Source organism: Chrysochloris asiatica, unplaced genomic scaffold (genome assembly GCF_000296735.1).
Source record: "Chrysochloris asiatica unplaced genomic scaffold, ChrAsi1.0 scaffold00090, whole genome shotgun sequence".
In the NCBI taxonomy this organism is placed as follows: Eukaryota; Metazoa; Chordata; class Mammalia; order Afrosoricida; family Chrysochloridae; genus Chrysochloris; species Chrysochloris asiatica.
Window position 1 is genome coordinate 11,718,421 of NW_006408608.1, and position 15,748 is coordinate 11,734,168.

The 15,748-nt window shown below is 45.3% G+C and overlaps 1 protein-coding gene across 1 annotated transcript in view; it reads right to left on the reverse strand.

The window, feature by feature from the left end:
- Positions 1-12,290: 12,290 nt before the first annotated feature.
- Positions 12,291-15,748, reverse strand: part of KIF1B (kinesin family member 1B) — a 196,135-nt gene continuing 192,677 nt past the window's right edge. Inside the window, exons 44-47 of the mRNA XM_006866398.1 lie at positions 15,366-15,515; positions 14,629-14,821; positions 14,308-14,426; positions 12,291-12,385 (exon numbers count right to left, since the gene is read on the reverse strand). Coding sequence (XP_006866460.1) covers positions 12,343-12,385; positions 14,308-14,426; positions 14,629-14,821; positions 15,366-15,515 — 505 coding nt within the window. The 3' untranslated portion in view covers positions 12,291-12,342. The remainder of the gene's footprint in view (positions 12,386-14,307; positions 14,427-14,628; positions 14,822-15,365; positions 15,516-15,748) is intronic.

The window sequence follows — 15,748 nt, forward strand, 5'->3', positions numbered from 1 at the left end:
CTTTCACATGCATATTAGGCTATTGAAAATATCATGGCTTGGGTCAGGCACACCTTAGTCCTCAAGCTGACATCTTTGCTCTTCATCCCCCAACGAGATGGATTGACCAAGTGGCAGCATCGATGGACTCAAGTGTGGCAACAGTAGTGAGGTTGGCCCAGAATTGGGCAGTGTTTCATTCTGCTGTGCATAGGGTCACTACGAGTCCATACCAACTCAATGGCACCTAACAACAACAACACTACTAGAAAGGTAGAAGATAGCAATTTCATTATTGAATAAGAATTAAACAAGAATATGATACCTCCTAGATAATTAGCCAAAGGGATTGCAAACAGAAAGAACTCTTACAGTTTACACAGCCAAGTAGATGCACCCCATTCTGTCCAGTTCTCAAGGTAACAGACGACTAATTAATTATAAGAGGGCTCCATAGCGCCATTTGTCATATATTGCTTATCCTATATTCACCTGGTTATTGGGGTAGCCACCAGTGTTTGTTAATTGCTTTTATCCAAAAGAAAAAGAAACTTCTTAGACCTTTATGACAGGGAGGTAGCTTGACAGTTTGGAGTCCAGTGAAATTAGACTCTTATCTTCTTACAGAAGTTGAGAGACAGGGAGCAGTCTTCCTCACAGATTACATTTCAAAGAGATGGCTCCCAGGATCTGCAAGAGACATTCCTGAGTTGCAAAAGTTGTTGTTGTTATTAAGTGCCCTAGAGTCGATTCTGACCCATAGCGACCCTGTAGAGGGTTTCCCAGGAGCAGCTGGTGAGCTTAAACCGCCAACCTTGCAGTTCAAATGGCTTTGCAGTCTGGCGCATTAACCCACAGCACCACTTATTCAGCCTTTTGAGGAATTTGCAAAAGGGGCAGAGAAAAAAAAAGTGTAGTGATAAGGGAAGAGTGGGAGTCTCTTCCCCTTTTACATTAGGGACAATTAGTTTTCTTCTTCTTTTAAATTTGTATTTGCCCTATGGAGTCTCTGGGTGGTATCAATGGTTAATGTCCCGGAGGTTGGAGGTTCGAGTCTACCCAGAGGCAACTCAGAAGAAAGGCTTTGTGATCTGCTTCCAGAAAACCATTCACTGAAAACCCTGTAGAGAAAAAAAAAGGTAAAAAAATCACAATATTCCACACCTTTTGTAAACTATGTTTTATGGCTAGCTTTGCCATTTTCCTTAATGACAGATACATTTCAATATTCCTATGGAGTCCTGGTATAGCGCTGTGGGTTAATGCGCCACACTGCAAAGCCATTTGAACTGCCAGATCGGCGGTTCAAGCTCACCAGTCACTCCTCGGAAACCCTATACAGGGTCGCTATGGGTTGGAATCGACTTGACGGCACTTAACAACAACAACACATACATCAGTGCTAATTTTCAGTTGGCAGCGGTAACCTAACAAGATTACCATTATGTTTCGGTACTAAGGAATATATATATGCCTGTCAATAAAGTTACTGAAATGCCAAAAAAAGAGAGAAGAAAACCTTGTGGAGCACAGTTGTACTGACACACATGGGGCCACCATGAGTTGTGGCAGACTCATCAGCAGCTAGTGGTGGTGGATGATTTACCCTTTGTAGCAGCAAAAAGTACTGCTTCCAAGGATTGTTGGAAAATTATCGCAAGCAGGCAGAGGAGAGCCCAGCCAGAACAAAGGCTAGGAGTGGCTCTTTGGAGATTAAAGTCAGAACTTGCTAGAACTACAGTGTCATGCTGTCTTTCAAGTTTTAGAAAATCCTCATCAAATGCTGGACTGTTTAAGAATGTCAACCCATGTTACTATTCACCTTGATAAATTTCTGGCTTGCCCTAACTCTGCAAATCCCCAATCAAAGCATAGGCATGAATTCCATACAAGCAGCCCTCTGTGCAAACTTCCCAGGGCATAAACTCCTTTGTTTGACTTACATAAGAGGGTGTGTAAGGAATATACTAGTTGGGCAGATTTGAAAACTCCAGCTTCACCACTCATCTGCTGTCTAATTCTAGTAATGAAATGCAAATGGCTAAGTAGAAGGAATACTTGTGAAAAAACTCAAAACTACATACGCACAAACCCAAAACCCCAAGATCAGATATTCAAAAGCCAAAGGATTACAAGTGTGATGTGCTCAGAGTCAAGACTTTCCTAAGGGGAAGCAGAAAACTCTCCTTATCTCACTGAAAGGGGAATGGAAAATAAAATCACAAGAAACCAGAGCAAAGTAAAGCATTCAACATGGTTTCTCAGCTTTGTGAGACACATGGTAACCCACAGAGAGCAATCCCAGTTGGGGGCCAATCCTGGGTGGCCCTGGATTAGCACCAGTTATAGGGAACAACCAGTTTCATAAAACCTACTCAACAATGATCATTCAGGCTGAACCAGAAGTCCAGTGGTGTTTAAGGAAGATGTGGCCTGAATTAACCCCTACAGTGAACCTGAATTTTAAGACTACTGAGTCCCACAGAGAAAACAGAAGCAACTGGAGAAGGACTTGCACGCGGTCCTATCACCAAATCCACCCACTTACTATCTCTCTCGTCTACCGCCCACACACTTGGTTGACCTTGCTTCCCAGGGTTGGGGATAAATCACAGGCTGCCCCCTCTCACTCCCAGGCATATCAAGGGTATCACTGAAGCCATTCTCTTCTGGAGCTTCTCTTTCAGTCCATTCAATTCAGTCAGCATACAAACATGCCATGCCATCACCGTCCTTAAAAGTACAAACCTCCCAGACCTCATGTGCCCTTCAAGGTTTTCTGTTTGTCTTCCTGTAAAAATCGGAGATAAATCTGTACTGTATGAACCTTCTTCCCTCCCGCTTCTTGAACCTGCTCGTGAAAATGCTCTCGTCACCAATGGCCTCCTAGGGTAGAATCACTCCCAATGCGAGGCCTCCCCTTCCATGGGATGTGAATTGCTGGAGCTTTCCTGGCTTCTGTCAGTTCCTCACTGCTCTCCTGTGAAGGAATGCCAACCTTGTGGGTTTGCAAGGAGCCCTTGGACCTGGAACTCCCTCTTTTGAAATCCAGGCTGCAGTCAGGGAATAGACACTACTGTTTTTCTACACTTTAGCTACTCACAGTGTGTTCTCCGCGACACCAGCACTGACATAACCTAGAAGCTTATTGTTGTTAAGTACCATCAAGTTGGTTCTCATTCATAGTGGCCCTGTATGGGGTTTCCAAGGAGTGGATAGTGAGTTTGAACCACCAACCTTGTGGTTCAAACTGACCTTTGCAGTCCAGGCTTTACCCTACAGCACCACACCAGGACTCCTAGAAGTTTATTAGAAATGCAAACTCTTGGGCCCCACCCTAGACCTGCTGAATCAGAATCTACATTTTCATAAGACCCAGGTGACTTTGGTGTAATGTTCAAGATGCTCTGCTCCAACCCACATACTCGGAGGTTCAAGAAAACCAGTTGGTCAGTAGATGTAAGCCACATTCTCTGTAATTGACTTTATCAGTAATCAAGATGGCATTTTGGTTTCCCATCTGCTTTACTGTTTCTCAATTGGTTGTGAAATCAGGAGAAAGTGATGGAGCTCATCGGCTGCTTCCATCTCCCTGTTGTTGCTGCTCAATTCTTATTTTAACCTACTGACTGCACTAGACATGCGATCACTTCCTCTGTCTTCAAATACTTACACCTGGTTGTCATCTAGCATTCTCTCTTCATGGGTCACTCCTCCTCTCTTTGTAACCTCTGAGTGTTGGGGTGATCAAGACAGTCTCCAGGTATCACCAAGTCCCATGGTTTTATGTGTCATCTTCCCAAATGTGTTTCCAGTCCCAATTTCACCCTTGAATCTAACTACGACAGCTACTCTTTCCTCACTTCATTGCTAACTCAATATCCAACATTCCACACTGACAACTGTAAAAACCATCTATCCATTTTGTGCATTAATGACAACGAATGACGAGGTGTGAGGTGAGGGTAACACTGGCTGTGACGGTTAAGGTTATTGGGCTGAGCCTTGCTTCTCAGTAGTTCGGCAGCTGTATGATGATACAATATGTAAGGAGCTCTGGTAGCGTAGTGCTTATGAGTTGGATTGCTAACTTCAAGGTCAGCAGTTTGAAACTACCAGCAGTTCCATGGGAGAATGTTGAGGCTTTCTGCTGAGGAGTGGCTGGTGGGTTTGACCTGCCAACCTTGCGGTCCAGTGCATTACCCTGCAGTGCCCCACCAGGACTCCGAATGACTACTGATGGTTGTTGTTGTTGTTAAGTGCTGGTTGAGTTGGCTCCAACTCATAGTGACCCTGGTGAATTTGAACGACCAACCGTTTGGTTCAGCATTGTCCCACAGCACCACACCAGGACTCCTACCCATGACTGCATTGTTGTTGTTGTTGTGTCGTCGAGTCGATTCCGACCCATAGCGACCCTGTATAGGGTTTTGTGAGGCGCTCATGGCCCACCAAGGGGATTGCCTAGCTCGCTAAATAAGGAACATGATACACTTGTAGGATGGCGCCCTGGAAATGAGGTGTACAGAGGGAATTGGTCAGTTTTACCATCCCTTTCGGCTGAAAATGAGCCATCCTAGAGGGAGTAAAGGCGATCCTACTACTTTGGACCCGTGATCCCTGCACTGAACCTTCTGGATCCAATAGAGAGCTGTGTCACCCGAGATGGGAAGATGACGAGAAGCACTGACAGAGAAACGGGGGCAGGAGAACTTGGAGACTGGCAGAAGGCAGGATGGTAGGCTTTCCGACCCCCAGAGCAAGAAAGCTGAGTGCCTTTGGCTGGGAATCTGACTGGTGGTGTGAGATGCTTCTGGTAGGCACTTCTGCTTTTGCTAAGCGTTGTCAAGTTGGTTCCAACTCACAGCGACCCTGAATAGGGTTTCTAAGGAGTGGCTGGTGGGTTTGAACTGCCAATCTTAGGCTAGAAGTCTAGTGTTTATCCTACAGCACCACACCAAGACTCTACTTGTTGTTGTTGTTGTTGTTGTTGTTAGGTGTCATTGAGTTGGTACCAACTCACAGCGACCCTATGCACAACCCGGGTCCTGGGCCAACCTCACAATTGTTGCCACGCTTGAGCCAATTGATGCTGCCATATTGCCAATCCATGTCATTGGGGGGTCTCCCTCTTTTTCTCTGACCCTCCACTTTTGTTGTTGTTGTTGTTAGGTGCCATCGAGTCGGAACCGACTCATAGCGACCCCATGCACAGCAGAACGAAACAATGTTCGATCCTGGGCCAACCTCACTACCGCTGCCACACTTGAGTCCATCAATGATGCCACCTGGCTGATCCATCTTGTTGGGGGTCTTCCTCTTTTTCTCTGACCCTCCACCCTACCCAGCATGACATCCTTCTCCAATGATTGTTTCCTCCGGACAATATGTCCAAAGTAGGAGAGACGAAGCTTAGCCATCCTGGCCTCCAAGGAGCACTCTGGCTGCACTTCTTCCAAAACAGATTTATTGGTTCTTTTGGCAGTCCATGGCACTTTCAGTATTCTCCTCCAACACCACAACTCAAAGGCATCAATTCTTCTACAATCCTCCTTATTCACTGTCCAGCTTTCGCATCCATATGAGGCTATTGAAAACACAATGGCCTGGGTCAAGCGCACCCTAGTCCTCAAGCTGACATCTCTGCTCTTCAACACTTTAAAAAGTTCCTGTGCAGCAGATTTGCCCAGTGCAATACGTCGTCTGATCTCTTGACTGCTACTTCCGCGAGTGTTGATCGTTGATCCAAGAAGAATGAAGTCCTTGACAACTTCAATCTTTTCTCCATTGATAAGAATGTTGTTTATTGGTCCAGTGGTGAGGATTTTTGTTTTCTTGACATTGAGATGTAATCCATATCGAAGGCTGTGCTCTTTAATCTTCATAAGTAAATGTTTCAAGTCCTCTTCACTTTCAGCGATCAAGGTTGTATCATCTGCATATCGCAGGTTGTTAATGAGTCTTCCTCCAATCCTGATGCCACGTTTTTCTTCATAGAACCCAGCTTCTCATATTATTTGCTCAGCATACAGGTTGAATAAGTATGGTGAAAGAATACAACCCTGTCTCACACCTTTCCCAATTTTAAAACATTCAGTGTTCCCATGTTCTGTTCGAACAACTGCTTCTTGGTCTAGGTATAGATTTCTTAGAAGTACAATTAAGTGTTCTGGAATACTCATACTTCTCAATGTTGTCCATAGCTTGTCATGATCCACACAATCAAAAGCCTTTGCATAGTTGTTGTTAAGTGCCATCAAGTCGGTTCTGACCCATAGTGACCCTGAACAGGGTTTCCGAGGCTGTAAATCTTTACGGGAGCAGATAGCCTCATCTTTCTCCTGCGGACCCACTGGCAGTTTTGAACTGCTGACCTTGTGGTTCACAGCCCGATTCGTAACCTCTACGCTACCAGAGCTCCTTCACCTTACCGGACTTGATGTACTTCTCCAGTGACTGGTCCATCCTGACATTATGTCCAAAGTATGAGAGGCGAAGTTTGGCCATCCTGACCTCCAAGGAGCATTCTGGCTGCACTTCTTGCAACACAGATCTGTTGGTAATCTTGACAGCCCGTGGCACTTTCAGTATTCTCTTCCAACATAGTAACTCAAAAGCATCAATTCTTAGTGGTTGTTAGAAGAGATTTATAACACTTACCCAAGCAGGATGGGGTCAGGTTGAGGTCCCCGAGAGAAGTGTGCTTACAGGAACCACTGGAGAAGAGGCTCTCTGGGTTGGAGAACTGTATTCTGTGCATTTCTGATCCTGAATTGTAACCAGTTACTTCCCTAATTAACTCCATAGCTGTGAGTATTGTCTGTGAGTTGTGTGTGACCACTGAAAGGAATTATTGAGCCCAATAAAGCAGAGTGCTAAGGGGAGGATGGCTAGGGTCAGAATGGAGGCATGTCTGATCCCCACCCCCTAGGAAGCAGCCTAGGACTGATGCTGATTCTCCTCCTCCCTGCTTGTGAAGCTGGAAGTCAGATGCCACCCCACATGATTTCTACAGTATCTCAAAGCAAACGTGACCAAAATAAAATATCAGATTTAGTTCGATACCACCCCTCAACTGTTACTCTGCTTATCTACTTCAATTTAGGAAATGACACCCTGCTCTTTTTGCTCAGGTCAAAATCCTTCCAGTCACTCAGTTTCTTTCTCTTCAACTCCACATGCAGTCTCTCAGCAAGCTGTGTTAGCTCTTCACATCAAAATGTGTCGTGAGCCCGCCCACTTTCCTATCTCAGTACAAGCCACCAGTATCACTCCTCGGATTATTAAGTCATGACGTGTTTTGTCTTCCTTCTACTCATGTTATTCCCGTCATCACACACCTGACTGGTCTCTTAAAAAACAGAGAGATCACAGTACTTCCCAGAAACCTTCACTGGCTTCCCACTTTTCTCAAACAGTCTGAAGTCCTAAGTCCTAAATACTTGATGTCTTCTACTGCCCCCCTCTCACTCCATACTGACCTTGCTTGCTATATTTGGAATGGACTGAGGACACTCCTTCATTTCTCTGCTCGGAGCACCTTGGTCCAGGACTTGTGTGATTTACCGGGAAAGTTTCCATTCGAGTCTCCGGTCATTTTTTATGAGGGTCCTTCCCTGTCATGATCTAAAAAGGAGCCTCGTCTCATCCCTCAGCAACCTGTCCAGCTTTGTTCTCTGTAATACTTACCACATGACACTGTAACTGTGTTCATGAATGTCCTGTCCTCTCCTCCACTGGAACCGTGTGGTGGTGGTGGGGCACGCAAACACTGATGAATGAATTGCTTCCTGTCTGAATGCCTCTTCACCCTCCCACCTTCTGTTGTTCCCTGCTGGTGCTCTACCAAAATGGGTGCTTACTAAGTCGACATGATGAATTTTCAACTCCACAAAGAGGACTCAGGATCACTGACAAATCTTTCAGTTAAACCAGTTACTTCCAGATTTGAGAGGAAGGCACTTTCACCTCCAAAGAACCAGCACCAGATGAGCTGTTCTGATGAGATGACAGTCCCTGTTTTGTCCATCGGGAAAGGAACATGAGGTCATGGCATGGCGACTTCTGCTGAGAAGGCAATTATTTTTGCAAATCAAGAAAAGAACCTTGTGTGTCAACACCTTTCAAAGGGTGCAAGAATCATAAACACACACCAAGAACCTTCAGATGCACTGGTTGTACCTTTATTGTTTTTGCCTCGTCCACTACTAATTCCGTGATGCAAGGTTACCATACACAGTTAGATAATTGTCTGCATTGCACACCTAAGGCTATACAGCAAAAGAATCAAAATTAGTACAAATACAAGAACTATATTTACATTCTGTATACTCAAGCTCCAAACATAGGCTAATATTTACAAAATAAAACATGAAAATGAAATTTGGAAATTAACAATGTACATTGTTGCTAATGCGCTTAACTCCTTCACTGGGGAGAGACTGGTTTGCAAAGTCTTGGTTCAAAAAGGCCACTTATGCTTCATGGGTTTTGTTGTAGTGTATGAGAATGGTGACAGAAGACGTGACTCTCAAGGGACAGGACTGTAGAGCCACAGAGCCGAAGACAATGCCTATACGTCAGGAAGCTGATGGGTCCCGCAGTCAGTGATGCCAGAATTTGCAGCCTGGGAAACAAAGATGACCTCGGAGACAGGAAAATACCACACCACAGCCAGGGTTTGGCCAGAAACCAACCTCAGCTTGGGCTTTCCATCTGACACAACCTGGTGGCTGTGAGTTTTTGACATGAATTTTATACCAATTATAATTTACTCTCAAGTGATTGAAGGCTGTCCTCAGATTTTTTAGGGCTCAAGTACTAATTCATAAATGGCCTTTTGAAAAACAAATAATCTCTCAGCTGCTATTTCCATGAACTAAGGAAGCACAAATGAAGATATTCCTGCTACGCAGAGCCACGGTCTGGCCCACGTCCTCGGGGGAATCCGCTTAACCAGTGGACAGCTGCAGTACACACACGTTAAGAGCCCTATTTGACAGTCAGTCAGCAAATTTGCTGAGAGCAGCGGCAGAATTAGTCTTGTCTTTTTAAGGAGCAGGTTAACAATCACATTTTATAAAGGAAATGGAAAGGAAAAGCAAAGGACCCAAATCAGACAGGCAGACAGACACACAGTCCTATCCTGTACAGGAGAGTCTGAGTGGAACACAGCCTGAGGGAGATGCCAAGTACCCAGAGGGGCTAAGAGAAGAACCCTTCCTTTTCCAGTCCCATGTGCAATGGATTAGAGATATATGTGCATAGAGCTGACAAAGGAGTATCCCTGTAAATTACACAAGCAGCAGGCAACGAAGTGTTTGCTTTGAAATAGGTGCCAGAAAAGTCCTCACACTTTTTGATCCAATAAGACCTTTCATAATAATTTAATTTATCCCTTCATCTTAAAAAATGGAAGAATCCACCTAAAACATGAGTAGTGTAGGTTCTGTGTAGCTAAAGGAAAACAAAAACAGAAACAAAGAAACCCACTAAACCATGGTTTCTTGGCTGGGAAACCGTTCTATCGTAGAGCAGCACTGGGGTCTGTCACAGCGGCCACCTTGTGCCCGACTGTGCGCATGGGTTGGCTGGCCCCTGAGCACAGCCCTGGCCTGAGGGCTGACTGACTCCCAGGCCGGGCACAGAGCCAGCGGGGTGCTGTGATGTCCTGCTGTTCCTGGGTAGGAGAAAGGAGGGCTGTGGGAGCTGGGGGGTAGGGGTGGGGGGAAGGAGATATATCGTTTCAGAGCCAACACTGATTTCTCTTTAATTTGCTGGAGAGTTTTCTTTTCTTTCTTTCTTTCAAAATTCTCCCCCACCTCCCTTGCTTAAAGGAAGTTAAGGATAAGTGCTTCAGGCTCAGATAAATACTCCTCAGAAAGAAATTTCATTTTCCTGTCTAGGCTATGGCTGCAGCTAAAGTTCCTACTTTTTTTTTTTTTTGAGAGCTTCAAAGTAGGGATGGCCCAGCATGGAGAGGCCACACAATGCTGTAGCCCAGGTCCTGCTACCTCTGGCTTTGTAACAAGCCGCTTCTCTGGGCACATGGTGGGCAGACAGTCCAGTCTGACTCATTCTCGTGCCTGACACCCTTAAAGCAAAGACTTTTCCAGCTACTTTTGTTTGAGTTAGAATTGTTTCAGTCTCTCAGCCTTCTCGGGCCCCCCTTGCCACAGACAAGGGTCCTTCTACCAGACTTCCTAAACAGTAGCAGCATCTGTGATTTCATTTTAAAAGTAACCTTCCAAATTCATCTTCAGTTCCCTGAAATTAGATTTAATCCAGCCCAGGAAGCTGTCTCTAAGCACTGACAGATCCTGGTTTGAGCACATACCAGAAGGGTGTACTGTGTCCATTAAACAATGAAGAATCCTCTTACTATATTAACAACCTCACATAGCATTTGGAAAACATGTACCATTACAGTTAGTGACCTAGGTTTTAAAGACAGAAGTTTTTTTAAAATAAAAGAATCCGCCAGAGTCTTTGCTCCTCCCTCCTTCTGTGCTGTCAGTGTGTGACTTCTACCCATCCCCCCTTCCTTTGCTCAGCTCTGGGGGCTGACTTTCCCTCCTCCTGTAGGCACTCACATTGAGGACAGCAGGGAGGCCTGATCTGCAGAGATGTGCCGGGGCCAGGAGGTCAGAAGTCAGGGCCTGACTGGGTGGTGACGAATCTCCTTGGCAACTTCTCTGTAGGGGACAAGTCCATGGCCTCTGCTGCCTGAAGTGGAAAGCCAGCATCCTCAGTGCTGAGAACCCCTGGTCCTCCACAGAGGAGACCCTGGGTAATTTTCCAAATGCCTGATGGATGGTTAGGCAGGGGTTCGAGTGAGGAAGGTGTAAAGGATGGCAGGTAAAGAGAGGTTGTTGTTAAGTACCATGTAAAGAGCGGCAAAAAACCCTGTAGTAATCTGTAGCCTCTCCCCATATTCTTCCTGTAAATTTTACTGGCAGCTGAGAGAAAAAGTATCCTCTATGGTGGCCTCTGGAAGTCAAGACACCTGGCCTGTCAGAGGAGGCGACTACCAGCAGCGAGCTTCCTCCTTCCTCCTCTGACAAGATTTCCACACTCATGGAAAGGAGGAGACACGAGGGATGCAGGCAGGCAAGAAACAGCTGCTCTGAGGGCCAGGGCTCAGGTGCACACTCTTCTCTGCCTCCAAGTGTTTTCTTGATTTTTTTTTTTTTTTAATGGTGGTAGGGGGTTGGCTTTAATCTTGGGTTTGTAAGGCAGAGCCTGCTGTGTTTATTTTAGAGGATGGAAAAACTGCTTCTTGTCACTGGCTAAGCATCACCGACCACTGAATTCAGAGTGAGACTTCCAAGTTTATACTTGACAGCTATGTTTTCTTGATCTGGGTGAGCGCCAACAATCAAGAGATTCCTACTCAGCATTATTCTGATAACAACGCAACTGTTAAGTAATCACTAGAAAGTGAAGCATTGCCCCCTTGTGGGATATTTGTGTACGACACTGCCCAATTTCAAACTATCACCAACATCCAGAATGGAAATGCCAAGGACAGAATTCAGAAACTGTGAACAGAGCCTCCTTCCTAATAGACACAGTTCAGAGGACTCCTCCTATGATGACATGTAAGCATTCTCCTTACTGCCTGGCCTCATGCCTCACTGCCCAATTCTACGGTCCTTTTGAATTGACTGGCAGTACCCTTGGCTTCTCCCTTAAGTTCAAGAACAGCCATTGTCCCTGGGCTACAAATCTTCTCACTTCTCACTTACATGAAATGAAAATCCCTAACTGTGTTCTAAATGAGCCCTATTTCTGCTCAGAGAAGCATTTCTAAGCTCAGCAACACCTTTTCCTGTGGAAATACAGGGATCAGCCATGACAAAAAGACACAAAGACACAGAGGGGGTTTTCCTCTGGGTTCCTAAAATGGTCACATTTCTCTTCCCTTTGTCTCTAAGCCACCCAAGAAAAACTAAAATGATATCACCATCACAAACAAAGAAAAGGGGGGGAAAAAAAGGATGCAGTTGTTTTGAAAGACAAAGATACCCAAATACAGCAGTACAGACATCAGAGGTGGTCGGGACAGGGACTTATACAAAAGGAAGCCCAAATACATCAAAAAAATAATTTGAAGATTCACTGGATCTCCTCTTTTTTTTTTTTTTTTCCTTTTGTTAGGCCACATGCTACTAACAAGATTCTCAGCACAGGAAAAAAGAAAGGAGAACAGAGCGATGGAGATGGGGACAGGAGAGCTAGAAAAGTGCTGGACAAGGAGGGCAAGGAGTTAAGCCACAGGATTACAAAACCATCAAGAATCACAAAGAGAATGAGAGGTAACACTTTCTTTATCTCTGAAGGCGCATGACAGCCGCAGCAGAGTCAGTACTTGAGCTGGCTCGGGCGTCTGCGGGAGAGTTTTGACCTGTGGGAGACAGAAGAGATGACAGGATTAGACAGCTGGCCTCCAGGTCTTTTCCCTTGTGGTTCCCTCCTTGAACTACCAGCAGTCCCTGGATTACAACTGAGACCCATTCCCAAGGGTGTGTGGAAGGTGGATCTGTGGGTGAAGTCAGAGCAGGTACACACGCTTCTTCCTTAGTCTTTCTTACTGGCTCAAGACAAGGCTCGCAGCTGCAGGTGCAACAAGTGAAGTTAACGGTGACTAAGAATTTGAGTAGAGGCTGACTCAATTGTTTCAAAGTGGGAACAAATACAGAACATTAAAGGACAAGCAGGACTCCTGGTGTGGGGCTTCAGGATCAGCACTGGGCTACTAATCACAAGGTCAGCGGTTCCAACCCACCAGCCGCTCCTCAGAAACCCTATACAGGGTCTCTATGAGTTGGAACCGACTTGGTAGCACCTAACAACACCTAATAAGTATACTTAACACGAGGGTGAGCCAAAAATGATCTGTACTCCAGTTATACTAAAACTTCTGTTGGCTGAACTGTCTTATCAGCGCTTTCTGTTCAAGGTCACTGCCGTGCAAGTGGGAACGTGACATCTGCAAACAAAATTTGGACCGATACTCAAAGGAAGGGCAAGTTTCTTTAAAAAAATCCTTTTTGGTGACAAGACATAGACTCATCACTACGAGTCTGACAGTAAACGGCAGAGTATGGAACGAAAACATCCTCAACCTCTGACCAAGAAAAAGTTCAAGAGTCAACCATCAGCTGGAAAATTGATGCTTACAGTTTTCTGGAATTCTCAAGGGCCAGTACTGGAGCACTATCAGGAAGAAGGCTCAACAATCAACAGTGCTTATTACAGTGAGATGCTCACTGAAGAGCTGAAGCCTAAACTTTGGGTTAAACACAGAGGACTGTTTGTGATCTTGCATGACAATGCACGTCCACACACCTCTGCCCACACTGTTAATGCTGCAGAAACTTCATTTTGAGGTGTTAAAGCATCCTCCCTATAGTCCTGATCTTGCTCCATCGGACTTTCACCTGTTTGGTCCCCTGAAAGCAGCCCTTCGAGGACAAAGATTCATCTTTGATGAAGAAGTGAAGATGGTAGTGCATTCGTGGCTGGCAGCTCAGCCTGAGATATTTTTTAATAAGGGGATACGAAAGCTTGTTGAGAGATGGGCAAAGTGTATCAAAAAATGATGTATATGTCTTTTCTAAAAGTTGATTAAAATAAATTCTACAGCCAGAGTGTGGATAATTTTTGACTCAGCATGTACATTCTTGAGGGAACTGCTCCATTTGACACAGTAAGAACACATGGAAGGAGCAGGAAAAAATGAATTCTGAATGTTTACATAACTATCTTGACGTCTTGCATTTCTATGCATGTATCCTTTTTACACTACTAGGGTAGGGGGTTCTGGTGTGGCAAAGCAGGATCAGTACTGGACTGCTAATCACAAGGCGACAGCTGAAACCCACGCAGTTGCTTCATGGAAACCCTATACAAGGTTACTATGAGTTGGAACTGACTTGATGGCACTTGACAACAAGAGGAGTTGTCTGTAAGCCAGACATGAAACCGGGGGGACTGCCTGTACTGCTCCCTAGCCCACCCTGCAGGCTCAGGTCTCTGCGTTTGCTGGACAAACAGACTAGGCTGTAGCCTCTTCCTCCCTGGGGACTCTGGGACACAAAACCTTCAGAGGATTTCTCAGGGCTGGTATTTGGAGATCATTAAGATGTTTGCCATCTTCCCTCTACTTTGACCCCTAGACTCCAGTGACCGTCCCTTAAGAACAAAAAGTTCCCATTATTCCCCTCCACCCACATTTGTACTCCTTTCCTTCTTCTATTTTAACCTGTTTATGCTGATGTCTCTAGAACCAAAAGCCAAAGAGAGAAACATAGGAGCAAATCTAACCGTATTGTGCCAGCCAGGAGTGGGTTAAAGGCATATAACCAGTCGTTCATGTCTTTGTCATTGAGAGCCTGCAGAAGAACACCACGGTGTTTTGTGCACACGGCAAAGGTGTTAGGCATCTGAAAGGAACACAGATAGATGAGGAAGTTACTACAGATACTGAGCACTGTGGCCCTCCTGCCATATTCATAGGGCACGCAGCCCATCATGCTGAAGGATCAGGAGACCAGATGTGAAGGAAGGATTCAGCTCCACTCAACAGGGTTCCCTCAACAGGGAAGGACATGTGGCAATGAAGAGTCAGCAAAGGGCAGGACTGACCTTCACCAGGGCCTGCTGGTCCTCACTGTATTCCACCTGTGCTGTGGACAGGTTAATGATTCCACGCTCCACTGGGTCTTTGTCACTGTTGTAGATGAAGACATACGGACGGCGGACCACAACAAAATGTTTAGCCCAGTGACTGGAAAATGGCTCCTTGAAATGCAGGTATCCTTTTTTAGAGACCACTGAGCTGAAAAGGACAGGAACAAAAGAAGTGAGTTTCTCACAAAAGAAAAGGGTCATGAGCTACAGACCATCAACATATGTCTCAACTAGATTAAGTTCCTAGAGTAAACCAAACAAACCAACCAACCAGGTAAACGGTCTACTAGACCTATCATCCTATCTGCCACAGTAATGCAGCAAAAGGGTACAAAGTGCCACAGCAGTGTGGTCTGCAGAGTGGAGACGGCATCACATCACAAATGGGGCAAAGACAGCCCCGGTCTTTCACCCCCAATTCCATCAGTCCTAGGACTACATTGGAGCCCTGCTGTGGTGCTGTGGGTTAATGCACTGGATTACAAAGTTGGTTTGAACTGCAAGGTTGATGGCTGGAACTCACAAGATGCTCCTTGAAAACCCTATACAGGATCGCTATGGTTCGGAACCAACTTGATGTCACTTAACAACAACAACAAGACTACATCACGACCTACTGCAGAAGTGCCAGAGTAAATTCTTATTGTTTTATCTTTTTTATATCTCACATCCTTGGTCAACACAGTACTTACCCAGGTCTAATTTCTTCAATATCTGGAACAAGATTGAGAAATTCATTTTTTCCTGCTCGGGCCAAATAGGATGTTTCCACAGTTGGGACAATCTGAAACTGTTCAAATTCTGGGCAGGGACTGGAGGCCTGGGAATTGGCTTCTGGGGTCCTTTAAAAGAGAGAGGTTGTGAGGAAGCAGTAACAAGAGGCTCAGTTAAGGTCAATGCGTAATGTGTTGAACCATGTCACCAGAAGGCACACCATAGGTCTAGCAAACATTGGTTTCAGTAGAGCTTAGCAGAGTATATAACTGGTGTCATTCTTTTGAATTGAAGAAGGAAACTGATGCTCACACCAAGCCATAGTGTCTTTTCCTGTTCTGATGCTTTCTGAACAAGTGTC